A 26,297-nucleotide genomic window follows, 5' to 3' on the forward strand; every position below is an offset into this window, starting at 1 on the left:
GTAAACCTTGTATCTGGTTCTGCTGCAGTTTTCCCTCGATTGCATGTGTTATCAGTATGACTTAATGGGGAAGAACAGAATACATCTGACTACGTTTCAGGTACTTTTCTTTATATGCACAACTGCTAAGAAAACGACAGTGGCCCAGTCACCTGGCATCATGTTACTCTTCAGAAGAACACGTCAGTCATAACCATATGGAGTTATTTTATTAGGGCAAGTGTATGTCCTGTAACTTATTTCACTTGCGAGCGTGACTGGTGAGGCATCTTCCTCTCTTTCTCTACATGGGCTGCTCCCGGGGCCTGGTCACAACATGCCACCACAGTGGGGGCAAATCACCTTCCTTTCGGGCTGGGGGCAAAGCTTCAGTTCTGGGACCACCAAGCGGGGTTTCCTCCTGCAGCTGCTTAACCTAGAAGGGGGGGGTAAGGAAGGAACAATTAGAAAAGGAGTTGAACTGACTGTCCAATCTCTCTGCTACAGGGAAGTGTCGGCATTGTTTCTACTGTGTCACATGACACACCCTGATCCTCACTACTGAAAAGTGTTGTTTGTATATACCTGCATTATCTTTTTTTTTTAATGTAGTGTCCTTGTCTCTTGTAACATTCTTTATTTTAAAGTCTATTTTATCTGATATGAGTATTGCTACTCCAGCTTTTGATTTCCATTTGCATGGAATATCTTTTCCCATCCCTTCACTTTCAGTCTGTATGTGTTCCTAGGTCTGAAGTGGATCTCTTGTAGACAGCATATATGTGGGTCTTGTTTTTGTATCCATTCAGCAAGCCTGTGTCTTTTGGTTGGAGCATTTAATCCATTCACATTTAAGGTAATTATCAATATGTATGTTCCTATGACCATTTTCTTAATTGTTTGGGGTTTGTTTTTGTAGATCCTTTTCTTCTCTTGTGTTTCCCACTTAACAGAAGTTCCTTTAGCATTTGTTGTAGAGCTGGTTTGGTGGTGCTGAATTCTCTTAGCTTTTGCTTGTCTGTAAAGCTTTTGATTTCTCCTTCGAATCTGAATGAGAGCCTTGCCGGGCAGAGTAATCTTGGTTGTAGGTGCTTCCCTTTCATCACTTTAAGTATATCATGCCACTCCCTTCTGGCTTGTAGAGTTTCTGCTGAGAAATCAGCTGTTAACCTTATGGGAGTTCCCTTGTATGTTATTTTTCGTTTCTCCCTTGCTGCTTTCAATAATTTTTCTTTGTCTTTAATTTTTGCCAATTTGATTACTATGTGTCTTGGCGTGTTTCTCCTTGGGTTTATCCTGTATGGGACTCGCTGTACTTCCTGGACTTGGGTGGCTATTTCCTTTTCCACGTATGGAAGTTTTCGACTATAATCTCTTCAAATATTTTCTCTGGTCCCTTCTCTCTCTCTTCTCCTTCTGGGACCCCTATAATGCGAATGTTGTTGCATTTAATGTTGTCCCAGAGGTCTCTTAGGCTGTCTTCATTTCTTTTCATTCTTTCTTTCTTTCTTCTATTCCACAGCACTGAATCCCACCATTTTGTCTTCCAGGTCCCTTATCCGTTCTTCTGCCTCCATTATTCTGCTATTGATTCCTTCTAGTGTAGTTTTCATTTCAGTTATTGTATTGTTCATCTCTGTTTGTTCTTTAATTCTTCTAGGTCATTGTTAAACACTTCTTGCATCTTCTCGATCTTTGCCTCCATTGTTTTTCCAAGGTCCGGGATCATCTTCACTATCATTATTCTGAATTCTTTTTCTGGAAGGTTGCCTATCTCCACTTCATTTAGTTGTTTTTCTGGGGTTTTATCTTGTTCCTTCATCTGGTACACAGCCCTCTGCCTTTTCATCTTGTCATCTTTCTGTAAATGTGGTTTTTGTTCCACAGGCTGCAGGATTGTAGTTCTTCTTGCTTCTACTCTCTGCCCTCCGGTGGATGAGGCTATCTTAAGAGGCTTGATGGGAGGGACTCTATAACTGCATTATCTTTATGCCCACATTTTAACTCGGACACAAAAGCTGCTCTCCTTAAATGTTTTCCCATTCTTAAAACAGCAATGCTGAGAACAAACCCTCCTACCCCACCTCTTACTCATTAAGCAAAACCCTGACAATTACCATTCCAATTCCCCCTTGTTATGGTTCCCCCACCTCTTCCCCCCAAAAATGTTTATTTTTGTATCTCAGCTAAGAGGTCTCCAAAAGCACTATTAAGAAGCTTCAATTTGAATACATTAGGGATGTTAATTTAAAAGCCCCCCAAATAGCAATGAGGACAAGAAATAACATGAAATCACAGGTACAAGTGTGCTCAGTTCTGCCTCCACTGCCCAGCTACCCCTTTTCCAGCGATCTCCAAGACCATCACTGTCCTAATAGAGGAGGAGACCTAAGACACCCACTTTCCAGATCCATGATTTTTTGAAGCTTCCTCCAAAAAAACCAACTCTGGATTGTGGCTAATCTGAGCCTCAAGCACATGTGCTGTTTAATAATGTCAAAGAGACGGAACTGGTAAAGGAGGAATGTTTTGGGGAGAAGTGGTTATCACAGTGACCACCTGCAGGATGAATCTGCTGCTCTCCATGAATCAATATGCCTTGAGTTCCCAAATGCTGACATACTTCTTAGAAAACACTGCCCTCCTTGGTCACAAAATCATGAATTTAAGTAACCCACTATCCAACCAGTGTCCCTTTCCAGCTCATTTGCTTAAATGCCCCCTTGAAAACAGTTCTTGAAACTCACAGATGCTGCCAGTTCACAGGTCCTCACACCCAACTTGCCCTTCTTTCTGCAGCAGCCTCTCTGTCTACTTCCCTCCTTTATCCAGCTAGATTCCATCACGACAATCACTCCCTCTCAAATAAGTTCCTCGTCACTCTTGACAGTGGACAACCACACCGTCTACCTTCAAACCTGCAACCATACAGCTCAGTATTGCTAAAAAGAAAAAAAAATACTGGAACAAACTGGTGTCACAACATGTTAATTATTCCCAACTTCACATGGGCCTTCACCACCACATGGCAATCTTACTACTATTCTCCAGCAAGCTCATCCTCTGCCCACAATTATCACACCTTTTCCACATTCTCCAAACATGCTTTGCCCACTTCCTGGCTTTTCCTGACTTCACTTAAAAAAGAGAAGCCATCACATCGAAGTCTGTCATTTCCCCATCATCAAAACTTCTAACCCAAATGTATTTATACACATCTTTTGTCCAATTAGAATGGAGGAAGAATCCCTTCTCCTTCCAAAGGCCCCCACACATGCTTGGGATCCCACCCCTCTTCTCAAAAACTTTCCTCTCTTCAGCACTACCAATTTCTCCCTCACCCCAGATCTAATCAGCATATACGCATCATTTATCTTAAAAGAAAGTAATCCCCCAGCCTCCAGTTACTGCCCCATTTCTTCGTTCTCCTCAGGAAATCTTCTCAAGAGTCATCACTCCCTCCTGTTTACTCTTCCTCACCTTCTGATCAGTCTTCGTGTGATAGAAATGGCTCTAATCAAGGCCACTAATGCCCTTCCTGTAGCCAAAACCTTTGGATGTTATTTCTAGTACTCACTCTATTCCATCAAATCAAAGATGACTTGGCCCCAGCCATTCTTGTTTATTTTTTTTTGGCCATGTGGCACAGCATGTGGGATCTTAGTTCCCCCACCAGGGATCGAACCCATGTCCCATGCAGTGGAAGTGCAGAGTCTTAACCACTGGGCTGACAGGGAAATCCCCCGGCCATTCCTGAAACACTTTCTCTTGGATCTAAGGATCTCAAACATTTCTGTGGCTTTCCCTCCACTTCCTTTATGGGGGAGAGGGCACCCAGAAGAGACCCTCATTCTGTGGCTTTTAAAACAACTGATAACTCCCACATTTCTATTTTGAGCTCAAATCTCTCCTTTGAGTTGAGTTCCAGGTTCGTACATCCAAAGTCACCCTCTGACACCTGCACCTGATGTCTCACAGGATTCTCAAATTTAACATTCGTAAATTTAACATTTAAAACTGAACACTTGATTGTCCCTTTGATATGTTTTTTCCCCTCTTCCTTATCTCAATAAACACCACAACCATCCTCCAGATGTTGAAGTTTAAAACCTGGAAATCATTCTTGATTCTTCCCTGTCCTTCACTACCCACCACCCCCACCCCCCATCCAATCCCTCTTCACATCCCTGCAGACAATATCCTGAATTTACTTCCTTCCATATCCACTGCATCCACCCTAGTGCTAGTTGCCATAATCCTTGGACTAATCTACTGCAATAACCCCAAACTGGTCTCGCCAATTCTCCACTTGCCCTCTCCAATATATTTTTCACACTACAGCAAGATTGACTTTTTTAAAATATAAATCAGACATCATGAGTGGAAAAATACCCAAGGTGCTGGTGGAGAAGGTTAAGGGACTGTAGGGCAGAGCAAGGTCAGGCAGAGGACTATGGAGGGGAAGGAGGGAAGAAGCAAAATCAGAGAACAGCAAAGCCAGAAGACCAGGGAACACATTTTAACCTATTTCTAAGATGGCTGTAAATGTTACATTTAACACACTTGAAAGAGAAAGTACATCTGAGAGGCAAGGGGCCAGAGTAACTGTCCGAGCTGGAATCTGGACCTCTGCACGTGGGGAACCAAACCTCAGCTCCTTCCAGGTGTTGACCATGTGGGCCAAACTACATGGTAAAACACAGGCAAGACTCACCTCTCGCTCCCAGCTTTCTCTCCGCAGTTTCTTCCACTGCTCTCTCTTGGCAAAGTAATCAGGATACATTGCCTTCTCGGAAGGATGCCAGTTATCTAAGCACCACTCGGGAACCTGTCAGGAGAGGAAATCACGGCGTCATTCCACAGGACACATTTACATGTCAAGGGTAGGGCCTGCTCAAGAGACAGAAGACAAAAATCAAGGTGCATTTTTATAACCATTCCAAGTATCAGACTGTTTCTGACACTAAGCAAAACAGCAGAGGACCGAGACAAAGGAGAATGCCTTAGAGTGAAACAGCCTAGGGATGAAAAAGAGCAAGGTCAGTCCAAAGAGAACTGGCATCATTCCTCCCCTACCTGAGTTCTCTAAAGATCCAACGTGGCTGTATGTTATTTGGAAATATCATTTAGAATACTAAGCACCAATTGAAATTGGTTAACTTTAAGGTCCAAAAATGAGTTATTTACCAATTCCTTTAGCACTTTGCTTTGCCGGAAAGTTTACTGCAAGACCTTGGCACTGAATTGGGAAAGAAAAGTCGTGATGGCATCTGGGAGAGAGAAAACTGACACTAACTGTCAGGAAAGAAATGTCCTAGCTGCCCCTAAAAGGGCAAGTGGTTTCCAAGGCTGAGGTTCGGGATTTGAGACACCTGTGGTCCTCACCTACCTTGTAACACTCGTATCTCTCATAGGAGGTACCCCCAGGAGACTCAGGGAAGATGTATGGCTGAGGATGCTGACAGTGCCAGAACTCTTCCTCTGCCTCCCTCAGCAGCTGGGTGGCCTTCACCATGTCCTTTTCATCCTTATGTTCATCAAACCGAGCTCTCATCAAACAAGCAAAGTACCGGTACTTGTCCCTTAAACCAAAATGATTTTGGAGATTAGAAATGGTATCTACTCAATTAGGCAGTATTACTGTCTGACAAGAGGCAGTACTTCCACTAACACCTTTCAGGTGAGTAGCGTGACTTCCCAGCCCCTCCCTGGACCCTGTCAATGGAGCAGCCACATCATTACGACGGCTTCCCTGACAGACCCCAAACACCAACAAAAAGCTACTGTATTACTGATAAATACAACCTAACCCCTTTCCCTTGTCTCCTCTATCGCCTCTGTAGGCTCATTCAACATTCATTCAATGACAACTTACTGCATTTCCTCCTACCTTGTGCTAGGCACTGTGCTAAATTCTGGAGACACAAAGATGTAGAAGGCACGTATTACTGATACATGGTGCAAAGAGTGTTGCTCAAATCAGACAGACCTCGGTTTCAATTCTGACTGACACTAGCTGCCTGACCTTAGGCAAGTTTCGGTCAGGTTCTAGAAGAAACCATGGGCAGAGATCATTTACGGGGCTTTAAAATTTTTTTTTATTTTTTATTGTAGTTGATTTACAATGTTGTGTTAGTTTCTGGTGTACAGCAAAGTGATTCCGTTATACATAGATATATATAGTTTTTCATTATAGTTTATCACAAGATATTAAATAATTGTTCCCTGTGCTATACAGTAGGACCCTGTTGTTTAGTTTATATACAGTAGTCTGTATCTGCTAATCCCAAACTCCTAATTAATCCCTCCCCCCAATTTCCCCTTTGGTAACCATAAATTTTTCTTTGTCTGTGAGTCTGTTTCTGTTTTGTAATTAAGTTCATTTGTACCTTATTTTAGATTCCACATATAAGTGATATTTATCTTTCCGTTTGACTTACTTCACTTAATATATAATCTCTAGGTCCATCCATGTTGCTGCAAGTGGCATTATTTCATTCTTTTTTATGGCTCAGTAGTAATGGGGCTTTGATAATCCAGGCCACAGATGACAAGGGCTTGAAGCAGGCAACAGTGATGGATGGTGACAAGAGAAAAACATTTAGACTACAAAGTTACAAGAGTAGGCTATGGAGTCAGATAGCTTAAGACTGTTTCAGCTCTGCAGTTCCTAGCTGTGTAACCTAGGGTAAATTATTTAAAGTCTTTAGGCCATGGGTTCCTCCTCCATAAAAGAGTTAATAACAGTATCTATATCTTAGGGTTGTCCTAAAGATTGGATAAGCTAAAACATATCAGCACACTTCAGACAGTGCTTGGTACATCCTTGGTGCCCAACGTAAGCTACGAACATTATTACACTGGGGAGAGAATTTACAAAAATCAGTGTCCAACGGCATACAAGTATGTATGTTGTTGGCAGAGGGGTAAGTAGAGAGTACTTGAAAATAATGCTAAGACTTAAAGCTGAGTGACTGTATTACTAGTAATGCCATTGGCTGAGGCAGGGAATTTGGGAAGAGAATCAAAATGAGGTAGTGAAAAGAAAAATACGTTCAGTTTTAGAGAACTGTAGGTAATCTAGCAAACAGCTGGAAATACAGCTCTACAGACAAGTGAGCATAGGTGGTAACTCAAGTCCCAGCGTTAGATGAGGCTGCCCAAAGTATACACAGCAATGACCAAGGGCCTAGGATGGACCCACACAGAACAAATAGCACTATGAGGGCAAATGGAAGGAAAAATATCAGGCAAGTACTGAGAAAAGATGTCAGTGAGATTTAAAGAAATGACGAGTCAGTGTTATCACAGTAACTACTTTTATCCTTTCCTCCAATATTAATATTCTCAGATGTAGTTCAACAATACCTGAATGCCTGATGGCTTGACTTCCTTCATCTTTATGAAAGATAATTCTGTATGTTATCTGTTTGTTTATATGTCCATCTTCCTCATTAATCCATAAATTGCTACAGCTGAGAAAGAAGCCTCATTAACTTTTGTCAACCACCACAGAACCTGAATTGCAAATTTTCAGATGAATAAAAGAATTAGGGAAGTAACTAACCCTACAGCCTTGAACCTGGCCATCTTCCTGCCTAGCAAAGAGAAGTAGGTCAATGACTTTACAATAATCCCAAATATACAATCTGGGCTTCCAGGATCCTCTCCACAACTCTTCCAGATGTACTCAGTTTCCCATTGTTTAGAGGTTTTTCTCAGAAGCCCTTCTCCTGACACTAGGTTTGAGGATTCTGCTAAGGGCACGGAGGCCTGGCATTCATACATCTTGGGTTGTCACCCCACCATGCATTGCATCTAGATCACGAAAACCTATATGTTTTAAGACTGTGTTCTAAGACTAGTCCCAGATGGACAGAGGGAGGAAAGAAGTAGAGAATTATGTGGGAGGTAAAGAATTCGGTGGGATGTGACGCTAATGAAAAGGACTGAATGAAGCTAAAAAGAGAAAAGCTGATGGGAGGGGTGATGATGATGTTTTGGAGTTAAGACACCTGAGTTGTAATCCTGGCTCGGCCACTTAACCAGCTGCTGGGCCTTGAGCAAGTCAGTCTCTTGCCTCTTATTTTAGCCTCTTATTTTCTCATCTATAAAATAAGGCTAAATAATCCCTAACACCCAGAGTTGTGAGAACTAAAGAAAATAACGCATTTATGATTACTGCCAGTACCAGGAACGAGAAAGTCACGAAGGAAGCTATTATTTAGTGAGCGCTGGAGGCATGACCATTTCCATGTTTGGCACTTCCTTTCTGTTAATCGTCATGCAACCCTCTGCGCTGGGTCCCGCGTCCGTTTTCCTGATTAGAAAACTGAGGCCCGGGCCAGATAAACAAGTCTTCAAAGTGTCCCAGATGTGGGCGACGAAACCTGCATTCGAACCCGGGTCTAGGGGAGGGCTCCACGGGGCAAGGGGCCGCCTTCCCACCCCGTCCCAGAAGTCCTTGAGCCGCTCGGTCCCCAGAGCCTCTCAACCTCTGTGGCGGTCCCCGGGGTCACCTCCCTGCGCCCTGGGTCCCCCTCGCCCACCTGTGGATGCACCACGACTCCAGGTGGCGCAGCGCCCGCTTATAAAGCCGCAGCACCTTCTGCTGGTGGGTCAGGTAGGCAGCCGGCACCGAGAGCGCCATAACTACCACTTCACCTTCAGCGGCCGCGGGGTATGCCGGGAAACCGGACGCCGGCGGCGAGGGGGCGGGGCTTCCGGCGGGCGGGGCGACGGACGGCCGCTTCCGCTTCCGCCAGGGAGGAGCTGGGGCCGCAGTCATGAGTCGCTTCAAATTCGTAGGTAAGACTTTTCCCGGGTTTGGGGCCTTTCTTTCGGTTCCCGGGCCTCGCGCACCGCGGCCCCAGGGCCCAGGACGTGAGCTCTCCGGCTTTTTTTTTTTTTGCGGTACGCGGGCCTCTCACTGTTGTGGCCTCTCCCGTTGCGGAGCACAGGCTCCGGACGTGGAGACTCAGCGGCCATGGCTCCCGGGCCCAGCCGCTCCGCGGCATGTGGGAATCTTCCCGGACCGGGGCACGAACCCTTGTCCCCTGCAAAGGCAGGCGGACTCTCAACCACTGCGCCACCAGGGAAGCCCGCTGTCCGGCTTTTTGAGGGTTGAAAGTGCACTCTGTGGAGGAGGGTGAGCGGAGGCCTCTGGGTGTCGGTAATGTTCTGGATCTCAGTATGAGTGCTGGCTTCACGGGTGTGCTGCTTTGTGAAAATTCACGAGCTGCGCAGTTACGGTTTATGCTTTTTCCAACATATGTGTTGTGTTCAATAAAAAAAAAAGGAAATAAAACTACTAAAAAGCAAACGAAAGGCCTGTCACTATGTTCTCCTCCATCCCACGTGCACCTCCCCGCGGTTTCCCGTTTCTTTGGCGGAGAGGAAGATGGCTTCGAGGGACTCGTTGACTCAGTAATTCATATCACAGTAACTGGGCGCCTCTGGTGGGCCAGGCACTGGCCTAGGAACACAGACACGGCCCCTGCTCTGCTGGCATCACCATCTGGTGGGGGAACTGGAGGACACACACAGTGGGAAGAGAAACAAGTTTTATACTTGGCAAGTACAGTAATCTATTTGGCATCGGTAGAACAAGAGATGGGAAATTAGAAACTAAAGGAATAAGCATATTTAGTACCAGACTTAGGAAAGCCTGGGGGAGGTTGTAAGAGCTAGGATTGGAAGGGTGACTTGGAACTCGAATGTGTTGCTGAGTTTAATTTTCTGTGTATAGAGTAGAGCTTCACTGAAGGCTTTTGACAAGGAGCATTCATTAAGTAAATCATTGAATGCCAGTTACATATTGGGAGCCTTGAGCTATGGCATACAGCAGTGGGTGAAGCTGGGCATGATCCTTGTCTTTGTGAAGTTTCCAGCTACCTGAAGGTGGAAAACGACAGTGATCACGTCTCTGCTTTAGTAAGGTAGACAGCTGTTGTGTAGGTTTGGTGGGTCATAGGGACAGACAGGGAAGCATTTCAGAGCTTGAACAAGGGCACTGGAAAAGGGAGAGAGAAATGGAAGAGAGGTACATATGCAGCATTTAGCAGCTGAGTGTTTATAGCAGGTAAGGAAGAGTGAACAGTCAGAGATGACTGGGTGTTGGGATAAATACCTACCTAAACATGAAATGGAAGCATGGGTAGTTTGGCAGTGGGTGGGAGATGTAACGAGGTCCATTTGGATTAGGTTAAATTTGAGATTCTTACAGGACATCCAGGTGGAGACATTTACTGGGCAATTGGAAATGCCTGGCACTCAGGAGAGCGCTTAGGATTAGAAACTTAGAACAGTTACTTTAGGCAGTATTTTTTACAGAGACATTGTACTAAGTATGTGGAATTATAAAGAATCTAGTGGTGCAGTTAGTTTTCAGACTGGAGAGGTATGTACAGTCAAAGCAAATGCAGGGGAGAATGTTTAAGTAGCACATTGTTAAAGTGCCACAAAAGAGGTTTTTAAAAATGCTGTGGGAGAGCCTGGGGTGGGGTTGGGGGATGGGAAGGTCATCAGAGGTTTAGACACTATCCAGGTGTGGTGTCTCTCAGCCTGTTTATTGCAATCTGTGATATAATTGATGGGGGAGATGGGGTAAGAGTCATGAAACACCTCACAAAAGACAATTATTTTTTTCTTTTAAAGGTTTGTGTTTGTATTGTAATAAAAAAACTAAATCCCTGCCTCAGGTTTTGTCTCCTTAAATCCATGCTCTGTGTAGCCTCCAGAGTGGTCTTTATAAAAACCAAGTCAGCTACATTTTTCTTGTGCTTCAAATCTTTCAGTCACTGTCCTCAGGACAGTTGAAGTGCCTTAACATAGCATACAGAGCTTTCTGTGGTGTGGTCCTGCCCGCTTTTCCGGCCTCATCCTTTTTATGCTCTATAAACACTTGGAGGTGCTGTTTCTTGCCTATGATAAGGTTTTAGAGTGGCAGTTTGGGGTCATAATGTCCCCTCTGCCTCTAATCTCCTCTTGCCTGTTTGATTTTTACCTGTTCTTTAAGACTACATAACTCTACCCTTTACTTCACCCCGTTATTTTATAATTAAGATATGTATGTGCCTTTCCCACTAGACCACACTCTTTTAAGGCAGGTACTTGGTGGTATTTATCTTTGTTTCCCAGGGGCTTAGTACAGTGACTGTTCAATGGAAGTATGAATGAGTGGGTAAAACAAGATGTGTTATTTTAGTACTAAGTTTGTAAGAAAATTTATAAAGGAATCTCAACCAGATAAGCTAGAAAAGACTTCTTAAAGAAGGTGGGCTTAATTGGAACAATTTTTTTTTTGTATACTCTCCTTCATTTCCACTCTCCTGAGGTAACCGGTGTCTAAAGTTTATATCCTTCCCATATTTTAAAATTTATACAGAATCATAAAAATATGCAAACATATTCGATGTGTTTTTTACAACAAAAATGGAATCATACTATACATTCTATCTTTGTTTTGTGACTTACTGATAGTTAATATTTATTCCATGCCATTTAAAAAGTTCTGCCTATGACCCACTAATCAAATCTCTGCCCAAAATAGTCATGAGCAGTACTTTGGAAAACAACATATTAGGCCCATGGACAATTGGTCCATGAACAAGCTTTACATGGAACAGTTGCATGAAGAATTAAACCAGTGGAGGAAGTTCCCTGGTGGTCTAGTGGTTGCAATTCGGGGATTTTATTGCCATTGCCCGGGTTCAGTCCCTGATCGGGCAACTGAAATCCCACAAGACGCCTGGCACGGCCAAAAATTTTTAAATTTAATAATAGTAATAGAAAAACCAGTGTTATAAGAGCAGCCTTAGATTTTGATTTGGGACAGCTGACTATCACCAGGTTGTAATCCTAAATTTCCCCCTTCTCAAATTACGTAACCAATGGCTGCCCCTTACAACTACAACCAGTGTTTCTAATGTGGGGAAGGAGGGCGGGAAGCAGATGTATTTGTGTTTTATGGGAAACATTGCTCCCTCCTAGAGGACACTTCAACATTGTGTCCTCGGTTATACTTGAGACTAATTTCTGTGACATTGAGTATCATACCACAGATGACTATATCCTCAGTCTGAAAGCAATAAGAATCTATGCTTAATCATTGCAAAGTGATAGAACTTGGGATGGAGTGGAAGCTCCCTTTTCAGTGCTGGCTGGTTCATGCTCTGAAACTCACCCACCAAAGGTCACTTAAGGACATAGAGTGGAGTATACCCCAGGGGTGATGGGGTGGCAGCAGTGATGTGTAAATCTGGATGCATTTACAACATTTCTTTGGATGTCCTGTGTTTAACTTTGAAATAACACAGTGCCCTTTTAAAATTAAAAGATATTTTATCCCCTAAATCTTCCAAAGTAAAATTGATACTCCAGGGAATCTCAGGGTGTTACATACTCTGGAATACCCCTCGTTTGAGAAGCATAGGTTTAAGGTGATTCCTATCTAGTAGCCTCTGCACTCCCTCCCACCAAATGAGCCAGTGAGCAGCTGGCAGTAATTAGTAGCAACTACCCCTTGGGGCCAACCAGCTGGGGGCTGTTAGGTATCTAAGATTTATCAGTAGTTGTGTTACTTTAACGGGATTCTGATCCTGCCCTGTGTCCCTAGAAGCAGGCTGATTGGGGCTGCTGGCCATCTCTTACAAATCCCATCTCACTAGGGACTGGACCTTATTTTCTATTCCCTGTCTTGGATTCCCTTGAGCAACCTGGTCATTCATTCATTCATTCATTCTACAAATATTTACTGAATCTCTGCCGTGTGCCACCTGATGTGCTAAATGCTAGGACTCAGTGGTGGGTAGAAACTAGGTTACAGTCTAGTGGTGGAGACAGCCTCTTAAGTGCACCAATGACTTTACCACAGTGACAGAGAAGAGGGCACTGAATAAAAGGAATATGGTTCTCTGGGCGTTTGATGAGGAACAGAACTTAGACTGGGAGGTCTGAAAAAGCTTTCTTGAGGAAGTGTCACTTGGACTGAGCTCTGAAAGATTAAGAGTTAAGTAGGCAAAGAAAGGCAGGGGGAAGGTTCCAAATACAACAGCCTGTGCAAACATTCTGTGGCAGAAGGGTGCATAGCACTTTTGAGAAACTGAAAGAAGACCAGCGGGTCTGGAGCAGAGAGAAATGGGGAAGGGGTTGAGGGAGGAGGGAGAATTGTACAGAATCAGCTAGAGGTTTGCAGAGCTAAAATCCTACCGTGTTAAGGGTGTATCAGGAGTGACAGGTAAGTGTACCATGATCTGATTTATGAATGAAAAGAAACCTTCAGTCAGGTAGAGAACAGAATGAAAGGGGGTCAGAGTAGCATCCAAGCTGGAGTTGGTTGCTTCAGGTGTTATGGTGGTAGTGGAGATGGAAAAAAGTGCACGGATTGAGAGCTTAGGAGATAAAATCCACCTACTTGGTATATACAGATTGAGAGAGAAGGTGATGCCATAGATTGTCTTAGTCCGTTTTGAGCTGTTGTAACAAAATAGCACAGACTGGGTAGCTTATAAACAACAGAAATTTACTTCTCACAGTTCTGGAGGCTGGGAAATCTAAGATCAGAGTGCTGGCATGATTGCGTTCTGGTGAGGACCCTCTTCCTGGTTCGTGGCTGGTGCCCTCTTACTGTGTCCTCACATGGAAGAAGGGGCAAAGGATCTCTCTGGAGCCTCTTTTACAAGGTGGTCTTGTCCAAAACAATATCCAATCTGGAGCCATGTATTTGAGTGTCCTTCAGATTTTGAATCTAGCACAGAAGTTGGCCAGCTTTCCCTTAAAGGGTCATATGATATATATTTTTTATTTTGCAGGCTATACATCTGTTGCAACTACTCAACTCTGACCTGTCACTCAAAAACAGCCATAGATAGATACTATATAAACAAATGGGTGTGGCCATGTTCCAATAAAACTTTGTGAACACTGTGAAACCTTAGTTTCTTATAATTTTTACATGTCATAAGAGCTATTCTTCTTTTGACTTTTTTTTTTCAACTTTTAAACGATTCTTACCTTAGGGGCAAACAAAAATAGACAATGGCACGCAGGCTGTAGCTTGCCAACCCCTTGATCTAGCGCATTTCTTCATGGCACTGCCTTGCAGAAGCAACTTGGTCTGCCATGTAGTGGTGGTTAGCTTGTTCTCTAATCGCTTTTATTTCCTGTAAACTTGAAGTTATATCTAAAGGCTAAAACAATCGTAAATTCTCTACTTGCTGTCCCTTTGTATCCCTAGATCATGGTGACAGTGGTATGACATGATTCATTGAGACCAGTGAGGCATCAGTTTGGAGATGTATTTTTCTTTTGGTTACAAACAGTTTTCCACTCTTTTATTGTTTTGAAAAATAAAACTCATTAATACTGGCAACAGTTTTTAGCAGTAATGCAGTAATGCTTTTAAAGCCAGCTAATTAAGGAGAAAATTAATGGAAAAGAAACATTGCTTATCCTTATAAGATGGCATGCCACTAAATGTATGAATCCCTCAGTATTCCCCCCCCAATCAGAGTTAGTGATTTTCTGCTTTGCCTTTTTTTCTTCCTGTCGTGCTCTCTCACCCTTACCTCTCATGTACTTAGTTTTTCAAGCTAGAAGTCGATGTTTGTACAGGATTTAATTTTTTTAGTTTACTGACAGTAGGCATACATCTGATAGGAATTTTTGAATTTAAGAGATACTGTCCCTTATATATCAGAACATTTCGAACAAGTTAAATAAATAGGATTTTGACTGGTTTATTTTCGTGGTTGCATCCTGAATCATAACCAAACTGACTTACATTTGGCTATTTAATAATGAGGTCTTGATTGGGAGTGTTAACCACTTAAGGTAGTATGACAGTATAGCTAATGTTGACTAAAATTCCATTTGTTGTTCGCATGTTACAGAATTTATACTGTGTCCAGTAATAATACTAATAATACTACTAATAATTACATTTTATAAGGCTTTTAATTTGCAAGATACTTTCACATTCATTTTCCAATTTGAGCCACATTTCACTCCTGGAAGGAGAAATTTTATGCCCACCCTCCCTATTAGTGAGGAAACTGAGGCTCAGAGGCCTACTCATTTGCCCCCAAATCATTCAGCTGATGAGTCATAATTCCAAGAATTCTGATTCCAAAGCCCATTCTCTTTCCAAAACTGCAGTTCCCCATTTTATTGTATTTCTTGGAAGTTGCTCACAGATTGAATATTTTTTGATGATCAATTTGAACTTTTCTTTGACGCCTCTAAGTTGACTTGTTAATTATCTTAATCACTCTGTTGGTGTTTTCTGGGGAGTCGGTGGGTGGGGAGTGAGAGGCCCAGAGGCCACCCAGGATAGGAGAGAGGAGACAGAAGTGAATCACAGTGTCCAGAAAAAGAAGCTACTTGCCTGCATAGGGGAGGAAAAACTTCCTCCTACCCTCTTAGATTCTGTGGCTGGGCCTAAGAATAAAACTGACATAAGGCAGATTAACAGGAGAAAAGCATACTTTTTTTTTTTTTTCCCACATACATGGGAGTTTTCAAAAGGAAAATGAAGACCCAAAGAAGCTTTTAGACTAGAAAGCTTACCGAAAGGCCAAGTGGGGATGTGATAAGACAAAGGGACTTAAGTTATGCAAATTGTGGGACAGTGACTAGGAAAAAATGGGGAAACTAATGGAAGATAGGAGTTATTTTGGGTTTGGTTGTACAGATCCATTTCCACTTGACTCCCAGTCTCTGGTGATAAGAATGTTCTTCTCTTCCTGGTACAGGGAGAGTACCTTTCTCATGGGAAATTTTATGACCTATTTTAGGTAGAAAAGGAGAGATTAGGGATCCTTTCCTGCATTTACTGTTTCTTAAGTGCCTTCAGCTCAAAATAACCAATATGGCAAAGCAGCATATTTTGGGGTGACATCCTGAGCCCCTTCACCAAACTTGACTAAGGTGAAGCAGCCTATTCATCAGAGGATAGAAAGCAGCTTTAATAACTGGCTGGGGAATACACTTCAGGCAAACCACATGTCAGAAAGGAAAGGGCCAAGAGCTATAAGTCACAAGAGATTCTTACGTAAAAAGGAAGAAATTAGTGGCTGAGCCAGTGCAGGATATCGTAAAGCCCAAGGCTCACCTGGGTCCAAAGCTGAATATAGATCTTTGATGTACACAATGACTCGGGGCCTCAAAGACTGACCCATGTCAGGAAGAGGTAGGTTCTAAGAAGCAGCAGCATCCATCACCTGGAGTTGGCCTCAGAGCATGGAAGAACGATTTAGCATCCATTCCTGTTAGGGTTGAGACAGGGACACGGGAAGGCTTCATAAACTGAGCCTCCAAGTTAATCTTCAATTTGCTTTTAAAATTAGTATCATAAAGTTCACTAGTTAAATTTGCTTGCTGTTTCATTTGTTTTTCACTTTGTTTTCTAGCAAAAGATTGCTTTAGAAAAATTCTGATCTCTTTGCTGCACAAATAAAATGGGCCAGAAGAGACACAGGCCGTTTCTGTGTTCCTAATGCCCATCCGTGGCGGGTGACCGTAGACTGAGCGTATGAAGGAGTATTGCAGGCAGAAAGACCTCTGCACCCTTCCCTGGGTTCCTTTCTCAGTCTGCCCCTCCTTACTTGAAAAGAAAGTAGCTGCTGATTTCTTGTGATTTGGGCCATTCCACTGAACCCCTACGTTGTATTTATAGTATTCGGTAACATTTGTGTGTTAATAGCCCTATAAAGGGTATCAATTGTGAATTCATCTCCTACCCTCTATTGACATATATGCTGTTGCCCAAATATCTTTGAAGTTTTTTGCATTGTGCCTTTCTCTTGCTGTTACAAATGACTAGAATACTCTCCCCACTGTCTCTTGGATTTTCCAAATTCCCATTCATCTTTCAAGGTCTGGCTTAATGTTGAAGCAGCACAGCTTGTGGAGGGCTAGCTTGGTAGAAATCAGTGAGAATATACCAAGAAGCAGCTGAAACTCAGCAGAAATAATTTGGGGGTCTGTGGGTAGGCAACTGTCCTACCCAACCATGAACTTGGAGGTTCTCCTAGTGCTAAAAGCTAAAGGGTGTATATTTTACATAGGGAAGGTGTTTTTGTTGCCCATGGCCATCACAAGCTGACTTCACATCTCGTTATTCCCCTCGTCGCCTTATACTCTGCAGCAGGATTTATCAAGAACAGCACTTGGTGTGGGGGTAAGATTTTTCTTTGTTGTGAGAGGCTATCCTGTGCATTGTAGGATATTTAGCAGCACCCATGGCCTCAAGCCTAGATGCCAATTGCACTCCCCTCTGTGTGACAACTAGAAATGAATACAGACATTGCTGAATGTTGGGGTGGGGGAAGGCTGGGAGGGGAGAGGTTAGAAGAAGAGAGGCACTGCAGAATCGCTCTGCATTGTGAACCTCAGCTCCACAGGCACAGTGAGTCTCTTCCAGTTCTCCGGATGCGGTGTGTACCTACACACACCTGTATGTAGAATGCCTCTTCTGTTTGTCCGCTTCTAAGCTTTAGCTTTCAAGATCTAGCTCTTAATGTGAACCTTTTTCATCATTCTTGCCAAAACTGTTAGTGCTACTTCTTTGTGCTCCAAAGCACAAAGCTGTAAAATAATTATTTACAGGCTTTAAAGTGTATAGAGAGGGCTTCCCTTGTGGCACAGTGGTTAAGAATCCACCTGCCAATGCATGAGACACGGGTTCAAGCCCTGGTCCGGGAAGATCCTACATGCCACGGAGCAATTAAGCCCGTGTGCCACAACTACTGAGCCTGTGCTCTAGAGCCCGCGAGCCACAACTACTGAAGCCCGTGTGCCCTAGAGCCCGTGCTCCTCAACAAGAGAAGCCACTGCAATGAGACGCCTGCGCACCGCAACAAAGTAGCCCCCGCTCGCCGCAACTAGAGAAAGCCCACGCGCAGCCACGCAGCCAAAAATAAGTAAATTTTAAAAAAAACAAGTGTATAGAGATCCTACTATATACCAGCTATCGTGCTAGGTTCTAGGGATACAGCATTGAAGAAGATAAACATTTCTTGCCTCATGTTGCTCACAGTCCAGCTTCTTATATATCACGAATTATTTGTAGTTCCCATATAGACTGAATTCCTGGAAGGCAGGGACCAAGCGTCAGGTCTTGTTCATCACCCCCTAACTCCTTACATAGTATTTGACATAGTGTTGGTCTTCCTAAGTATTTGGTGAATAAAGGAAATAAATAATTTATTGCCCTCTCTGCGTCTCCACTCGTATTACCCTAATTCAGGTTCTCTTCATTGCAGATATGAGCTCTTGCCTGTTTCCAAGTAAACTATCCTGACTCCATTTGCCCCCTTTAATCCCACCTTCTACAAAGACACCAGAATGAGATGTCCAGAATACAAATCTTAGAAGCCATCAGTGCTTCCTGTTGCATCTGGTATTTTAAAGACAAGTGTCTGTAACATAGCTGAGTCTGCCCTTTTCTGGTCGCTCCCTTCCCTACACTTCTCTCCACCAGTCAGAACAGCCTGTAACAGCTCTTCATGATCACCGTGCTATTTCAGACCCCAGAAGCTTTCCTTCTGCTGCTTCCTCTTATCTGCAATTTCCTGTCTTCTACTGGGTAATTCCAACTCATCCTTTAAGATTCAGTTCAAGAATCCATTCTTTCTGGAAGCCCCTTATGGGCTAACTACCAGACTAAGTTGGTGGGCCTCCTCTGTGTCCCACCGTGCTAGTATCTACTTGTGATTTCTTAATTGTTAATGGGAACGCCTTCCCAATTCTACAGTGAGTTTCTTGAGAGCAGGACTTAATATCTTTCATCTTTATATCCCAGGTGTCTAGCATAGTGACTGACAAACAGTAGGCACTTAGATTTTGTTTGAATGAATGAATGTGTGAATGAAAAGGTTAGTAACAGGACTTTTCTTTAAAGTAAAAGTTTCAAATAGAGGCTCTTAATGATCATGTGTTTTATTTTTGCTTTCTACAGACATTGGTATCAACTTGACAGATCCTGTGTTCAGAGGAATTTATAGGGGGGTTCAAAAGCATCAAGGTAAATGTTTCTTTTATTAAGGTAAATAGTTTATCTGTGAAGACAAACTTTCTGACTCAAGGGAGACCATAAGAAGCTTCACCCACTCTTACAATTGAAATATTAAAGAATTTATTATGCATCTTGGATAAAACTATAAACAAAGTGAAACACATATAAGCTATATTGGTAAAACATGATCATGAACATTTATAAAATACCTATTACAACAAAGTGTTATCAAGCCCTTCTTATCTGTAGAAGTTTATAACTTTGAATATAGAACTTTAGATAACCATATGCATAAAAGGCAAACCATAAAGCCAAACAGACTTTTCCCCTTTGTGGTCAACAGAATAAAAATACAATTGAATGGATAACTGTTCATCTATTTTGCCTTATATGGGTTTCTTTTTTTTAAAGTATCGCTAGGTCTTTGCTTATATGATAAGCACTCATCAAATAGTATTGATTTGACTTCAGTAAATATGATTTTTCTATGTATTTTTCTTTCAATAAAGGATAACTAAATTATGGGTAAGTGAATTTATAGTTACATTTTCTTAATGTGGGGTTCATCTTTTACAGATGACTTATGGGATGTAATAGAGAGAGCTGTTCAGATTGGTGTTAAAAAGGTAACATTTCATTTTTGTTACCCTTATGGGTTTTTTTTTAAAAAAACTAAATTTTGGTTAAAATACTGCAGAAAAGAAGAGAAAGCCAAACCACATTTAGCATTTTGTTATATGTATCGTCAACATGTAATATTATCAAGTTAATGAAATAAAATATCAAAATATTCTGTTCTCAGCAATTTAAGTGACACAAACCTTGTGAGTGGATCTTCCATGTGATCAGAAGTGTAGTAAATGGCCAAGTCTCCCTGGAAAAGTTTTTTAAAACCCATCTAAATTACCAGGCTTCTTAAGAGGCAACTGTTAGTAGATTTTGTAACAATTTAGCGTTTGTTAGAAGTAAGCAATCATCAAAAAGACATGTATCTAATCACCAAGTTTAGCTTTTATACTATGTATAACATTTCAAATAACTGAGAGAACACTTTAATTTTTATGGTGGTAATTTGATAATCGGGAGAATTCCTACTACTTTTAGAGTGTTCTAAGCAAAAGAATTTTAGTTTGGTGTCAAATTTTTTGAATAGATATTTCTTTTTAATCAGTATTTTTTTTAAGTAGCAAGCTAGCCCACACATGCACACAAGAAATAAGATTAAGTTCCAAAGGGGACTTCCCTGGTGGTCCAGTGGGTAAGACTGCACGCTCCCAAAGCAGGGGGCCTTGCTTCGATCCCTGGTCAGGGAACTAGATCCCACATGCAGCAACTAAAAGATCCCGCATGCCGCAACTAAGACCCAGCACAGCCAAATAAATAAATATTTAAAAAAAAAAAAAAAGATTACGCTCCATAGTGTGTCAGGGCACTTAGTAGCTACTGTTTCTAAGTTAAATAAACCTCAGTTTTAAAAAGTGATACTCCTGGCTAAATGAGTTCTGCAGTCTCCAAATTATATTAGTTATTATTCAGAAGTAATAAGGATAAAAGTTACAACATAATTTCTCATTATGTGGTCATTCTTTGCTTGGTAAATCACTTTATAAAATGTTTTTCTGCAAACTCTGAAATACCAAGCTCCTAAATTTTGTCAACTGAAAAAAACTGCACAACCTAAAGGTTGAGAATTATGTTTTATTTGGCATACTTGCTGAATTACCAGGCTTCTTAAGAGGCAACTAGTAGTTGCCTAATCCTCTCAGGTGGCTCTGAGGGACTGCTCCGAAGAGGGAAGGGAGGAGCCAGGATATATGGGAGTTTCGCCAAAAAAACCCAAAACAAAACAAAAAAAACCAGGTAGTGGAACATCAAAAGATTACTCCTAGTTAAAGAAAAAAATCTCAAGTTAATGAATTTAGCACTTTTCTACATATGGGAAGATGCAAGAGTCTGGGCTCATTGAAATCATTCCTTTGATGTGCACCTTCACTATCTAGAGCAAGTATCCTGTTTTTCGCCATCCTGAGTCTCCTCAGGGTGCACAGTCTGAGGCGGCTGCAGTGGCTGAGGGCTTGATGACCATAACATCCTGTGTTGACTGATATGGCAGGAGACGTTTTTCGTAGACAGTTTTCGTGTGTCAGAATAGTTTAATCTTAACATTTATAACACCCACATGGATTTAGGAATGACTGAACTGAAGAACTGAAATCAAATTTACTTGGACATGGTTCCAAATTGAAATTTAATCCAATGCCTTGTAGCTTTATGGTAGTGATTAAAAGCACAGTTACAGCATCACAAACCTTGGTTCCAGCCCCAGCTTCCTTCTTCAGAGCTTTGTAACCTGGGGTGCTTCATCTCTCTAGACTTCAGTTTTCTCATCCCTAAATCAAGAATGATAATAATAGCTAATAAACAGAATTGTTGTGAAGATTAAATAAAATATAGAATGCAAAGCAGTTGATATTGTACCTGGCATAAAGTAAGCAACATTTATTATGTTTATAGTGGAAGCTGTCATTGTCGTCATCATCATCGTCATCATCATCGTAAACTGGGAGAGGAAAGTATATGTCCCTTAGTCTTGTCCTTAGATTTGATTACAAACTATTTTACATAATTGAAAACTGGATGTGGGCACCTGATCCTTTTTTTTAATTTTTATTGGCATACGGTTGATTTATAACATGTTTCAGGTGTACAGCAAAGTGAATCAGTTATACATATATCCACTCTTTTTTAGATTCTTTTCCCATATAGGACATTACAGAGTATTTTATTTTAATTAATTAATTTATTTTTGGCTGTGTTGGGTCTTCGTTGCTGTGCGCAGGCTTTCTCTAGTTGTGGCGAGCGGGGGCTACTCTTCATTGTGGTGTGTGGGCTTCTCATTGCGGTTGGTTCTCTTGTTGCGGAGCACGGGCTCTAGGCACGCAGGCTTCAGTAGTTGTGGCATGCGGGCTCAGTAGTTGTGGCTCGCGGGCTCTAGAGCGCAGGCTCAGTAGTTGTGGCACACGGGGTTAGTGGCTCTGCGGCACGTGGGATCTTCTGGGACCAGGGATCGATCCCGTGTCCCCTGCATTGACAGGCGGATTCTTAACCACTGTGCCACCAGGGAAGTCCCCACCTCATCCTTTATTAAAGAATTAGGTAGTGTTAGTAAACAATAGTTTTCTCAATATTTTTGTTAATATATACTATGTTTTACAGGCAGAATAGATACTCAGTGTCTATCATTTCAGAAGTTTATCACTCTGTGAAAATGTCTGTTTATCATTTGCACTATCTCCTGTGTTTTCTGTGTGTTCTATTTACGTGTGTACCTAGAATGAATTCTTCATTTTAGCTCAGTGAGTCTCTTGAAGTATGCTTTAAAATATATACCTCAGTGTGTTTAAATCACTTCTTCAGAAGAATGTGCACTTAAAGCAGCACTGCCTCAGTAGTCACCATCAACACATAGCTCTTTAGTGACATTTTCCCTTAAACAGGTTAGCAAAGATGGTGTTCTAACTGCAGTGGACTCTGATAGCTACCTCTGTAGAAGGGCTTCCTTGCCAAGAGCTATACATTTCCCTACAAAGAATTTTATCAATATACATTAATCCAGTGATTATTCATATTCTTTAAGATTATTGAGGACCCTAAAGAGCTCTTATGTGGGTTCTATCTATTGATATATATTGTATTAGAGATTAAAACAGAAAAGTTTTAAATGCAGTTGTCTTTGAATAACACTGGTTTGAACTGTGAGTTCACTTAGACACAGATTTTTTTCCAGTGGTAAATACTACAGTATTACGTGACCTGAGGCTGGGTGAATATGTAGATGTGGAACCCCTGATACAGAGGGCCGACTGTAAGTAATATACAGATTTTCAATGGCGCCCCTAAGCTCCACATTGTTCAAGGGTCAACTGTATCTATATATTAATTCATTTTAAAACAGTAGACCATTATGTAAAATAAATAGCATATTTTTATGAAAAGTATTTTCTAAACCAAAAACATTTAGTGACATGAGTGGAATTTGTATTTTTTAAAATATCTTTTAAATGTCTGACTTAATAGAAGACTGCTGAGCTTTCATATCTGTTGCTGCAGTCTTTTGTGATGTTACACATCATGTAGCCTCTGGAATACTTGACTGCACACGCGTGACAGGTGAGAGTGAATAGGCAAATAACATCTTAGTATTATTATGATAATAGTTTTGACCTAACATATCCCCTGGAGAGTCCAGGACCACACCTGGAGAACTGTTTAGTCAACACTATTGAATCTCTAATATAGATTAACAAAATTCTAAATTCAGAAGTTTTTAGTTATTCATTCTTTCCTAATGTGATCTCTGTCCTCAAGAAACTCGTGGTCTAATAGGAAAGACAGACATGTGAATACATTTTAGTAGGAGTCACAAATTCTTTGTAGTGTGTGTATGTGTGTGTGCGTGTGTGCACACGTGGAGAGGGTATTCAGAATCCACTCTGCACAGGAGGTGATCTTTCAGCTGAATTTTTAAAGGAGGGTTGGTATGTGACAGAGAAGCATTCTGGAAAAAAGCAGCAGGAAAGCACGTTTGGGAAACTGTGGTTGACACCCTGTTAAAGTGGACTTATTTCTTTCTGTTTCAGTTTGTGATTACAGGTGGAAATCTACAAGACAGTAAAGATGCACTGCATTTGGCACAGACAAATGGTATCCTCATATTACTTTTACTCCCCAAAATGTGAATTAAGTTATTTTGAAGAAGTCTTTCTGAGAACTGCCTCAGGTACAGATACTGTAGACACAACAGGAAGATAGACCAATTTCAGTGTAACACGATTAAGATGAAAAAATTGAAAGTGCCCATTGTTATATCAGATGCTTGATGAACCCTCTTGTATTTAATAAGGATTATTTTAAGATTTCAGTTAATGAGAATTAAGTTCACTAGGCATAAAATTTAACCTCAGATATTCCTGATGTAGAATTTTTGTGTATATGCCATAATGTGTTTAAGATATGAATTGCTTTTTATTTGCTCTTTTTTAACTTAGGCTGTGAAAGATCATTTATCATTTATAAATATTTATAAATATTCATCATGCAGATCAGAGATACTGTGCAAGGCCCCAGGAATGCAAATAATAATATAATATATAATCCCTCATGTGCTCACTTTATGTTCATATATTTGCATTTATTTAAAGTCTGTAAAGTTTTGGAGTTGATTCCTACAAGAATCCTAGTTACATAAAACACCTCCTTTACCTGGCATTCATGTACCTAACCTTTTTTTGGTTTGTTTTTTGCTGGGGAGCAGCAGGGAGCATACTTCATGTGCTAGACACTGAAGAATTAGGCATTCCATGTTATTTTTCAAAATACTGGTTTATTCATTAAAAGCTGTTTTTTATTGAAATCTTTCTAAAATGCATACTTCTCTTCAGGATCCACTGACACTTTTTCTTAGTGATTAAAGTCATAAAAATAATCATCTTCCCAGAAGCTTCTGATGTGTATAAGAATATTATCTTGCATACTTGTTATTCCCCAAACAGATATGCTTTTAAAAGTTCTCGGATCTCCATTGTCAACCCTTTTCCACTCCTCTGCGTATACCTGCTACCTCACTGCTTTAAAAGCTCCTTTTATGCATGAACATATTCGTGGGAGCCTGAGGAAGGCAACAGGTCTCTCCCATGGGTTCATCAGGTGCAAGCGCCTTAAGCTTTTTAAGCCCTTTTCAACCTCACACTTGTGTTCCATACAATTAAGATACCAAAGTACAGCCTCCAAATAAGTGAGCTTTATTTTCTATTAGAAAAATGAATCCTACTTCCACCTCTGTTACCCTTTTTAAGGGAAAGGAGTGCATTTTAACTGTTATTACATGAAACCTGAGTCACGTAAACAGTGAATATTAAAGATAAAATTGTAGAATGAAATGTCATTACCTAAGAAATTGTTTCATTTTCCATTCAGAAGGCTCAGTAAATACCAAACTTTGGAAGAGTTGAATTATTTTTACCAGTACATTAAGGCAATTGTCATATTCATGTCCTACTTTGTTAGTATTCCAAAAATTCTTATGTGATTAACCCAGTGCAATTCTGGTAGTTTGACTAGTTTATGGGTATTGTTAAAAACTGACCAGTTGAAATTATTTGATATTATATCATTTTTGCATATTAAATATGAAAAAATATTTTGAAAATAATCCTAAGACATTATTTTGTGCTAGATATGTTTTTCAGTACAGTTGGGTGTCATCCTACAAGATGTGATGAATTTGAAAAGAATAACCCTGATCTTTACTTGATGGAGTTACTAAATCTCGCTGAAAACAACAAGGGGAAAGTTGTAGCAATAGGGGAATGTGGACTTGGTAAGTGCCAACTTATCCCGTTAGAGTGACTTTGTTTGAAAATAATTGATTTGTTGTGTACAAGTCATGAGTAATTATTGATTCTTTTTTATCTTTTAAAGATTTTGACCGACTGCAGTTTTGTCCTAAAGGTACTCAGCTCAAGTAAGGAAATTTGTTGTCTTTAGAAATTATCGTATTGTAAAATCTTAAGGGTGATTTTAAGTAGATTTTATCAGTTCAGAATGTAGTTAGATTAAGCATGAGGCTTTTTTGTTTTTCCCTTTGTATATTAAAAGTTAAGTGAAACAAATTCCATGCGTACTTGAGTGGAATTCATAAGGTATGGAAGCATATAGTTCCCTAATTGTTTAACCATTTAACTTGATTTTAATGGTAGAAACAGGGATGAGTTTACGTGATAGACTTTCGATTTTTGTTTGTTTAATAAGAGCATTCATACATGAACCATTCCAATAAAATGAATTAAATTCAGTTGTGGGGCATATGATTTAAGAGTAAAAGATATTATTAATAAAAAGAGATTATAGGATCAATCACCAAAGCTAGAAAAGCATATTTTACTCTTGCTGGGTATTGAATATTGTCAGTTTGGAACCTGAGAATCCTTTCATAGGATCCATGTTGGGAGTGGTGGCTTCTGAGGAAACTCCAAGCTCACAAGCCTCAGAGACTTCTTACAACCCATTGCCTGTAGCTGTTAGTTGGAACTCCTGTCACCAGACTGGTGGGTAGTGTTGAAGGCTGAAAAGAAAAATTATGTTATAGGCTTAATTTAAGACATAAGCATTTTGTTGAATTTCAAAAACAGTGTATTAATTGTCAAGATGGTAAAACATTAAAATGAGTTTCTAAAGGAGGCTAATTTAGTTATTCATCTATTCAGCAAATATTTATGGAGTAATATGTGCTAGAAACTGCTGG

At 40.9% G+C, this 26,297-nt stretch overlaps 2 protein-coding genes across 8 annotated transcripts in view; one reads left to right on the forward strand and one right to left on the reverse strand.

Moving 5' to 3' along the window:
• Positions 1–190: 190 nt before the first annotated feature.
• Positions 191–8,686, reverse strand: NDUFB9 (NADH:ubiquinone oxidoreductase subunit B9). Its single transcript, XM_082675322.1, has 4 exons — positions 8,529–8,686; positions 5,369–5,561; positions 4,694–4,807; positions 191–415 (listed from the first exon to the last, which is right to left on the reverse strand). Exons 1-4 carry the CDS (start codon positions 8,627–8,629, stop codon positions 284–286), a joined length of 540 nt encoding a protein of 179 aa, XP_082531448.1. The 5' UTR covers positions 8,630–8,686; the 3' UTR covers positions 191–283.
• Positions 8,687–8,728: 42 nt separating this feature from the next.
• TATDN1 (TatD DNase domain containing 1) overlaps positions 8,729–26,297 on the forward strand; it is a 37,970-nt gene continuing 20,401 nt past the window's right edge. For 3 of the 7 annotated variants that reach the window (XR_014298038.1, XR_014298039.1, XM_082675261.1), the window contains exons 1-6: positions 8,729–8,787; positions 18,938–19,003; positions 19,571–19,620; positions 23,635–23,698; positions 25,230–25,373; positions 25,475–25,517. Coding sequence is in view for 5 of the 7 variants with exons in the window: in XM_082675261.1 (XP_082531387.1) it covers positions 8,766–8,787; positions 18,938–19,003; positions 19,571–19,620; positions 23,635–23,698; positions 25,230–25,373; positions 25,475–25,517 (389 nt within the window). In the remaining 2 variants the exon portion in view is untranslated. Of the gene's footprint in view, positions 8,788–17,045; positions 17,159–18,937; positions 19,004–19,570; positions 19,621–22,781; positions 22,860–23,634; positions 23,775–25,229; positions 25,374–25,474; positions 25,518–26,297 lie in introns of those variants that run through there. The other 4 variants (XM_082675265.1, XM_082675263.1, XM_082675264.1 and 1 more) reach the window with 4 other exon arrangements.

The sequence above is a fragment of the Grampus griseus genome (assembly GCF_964374135.1).
Source record: "Grampus griseus genome assembly, chromosome: 17".
NCBI lineage: Eukaryota > Metazoa > Chordata > Mammalia > Artiodactyla > Delphinidae > Grampus > Grampus griseus.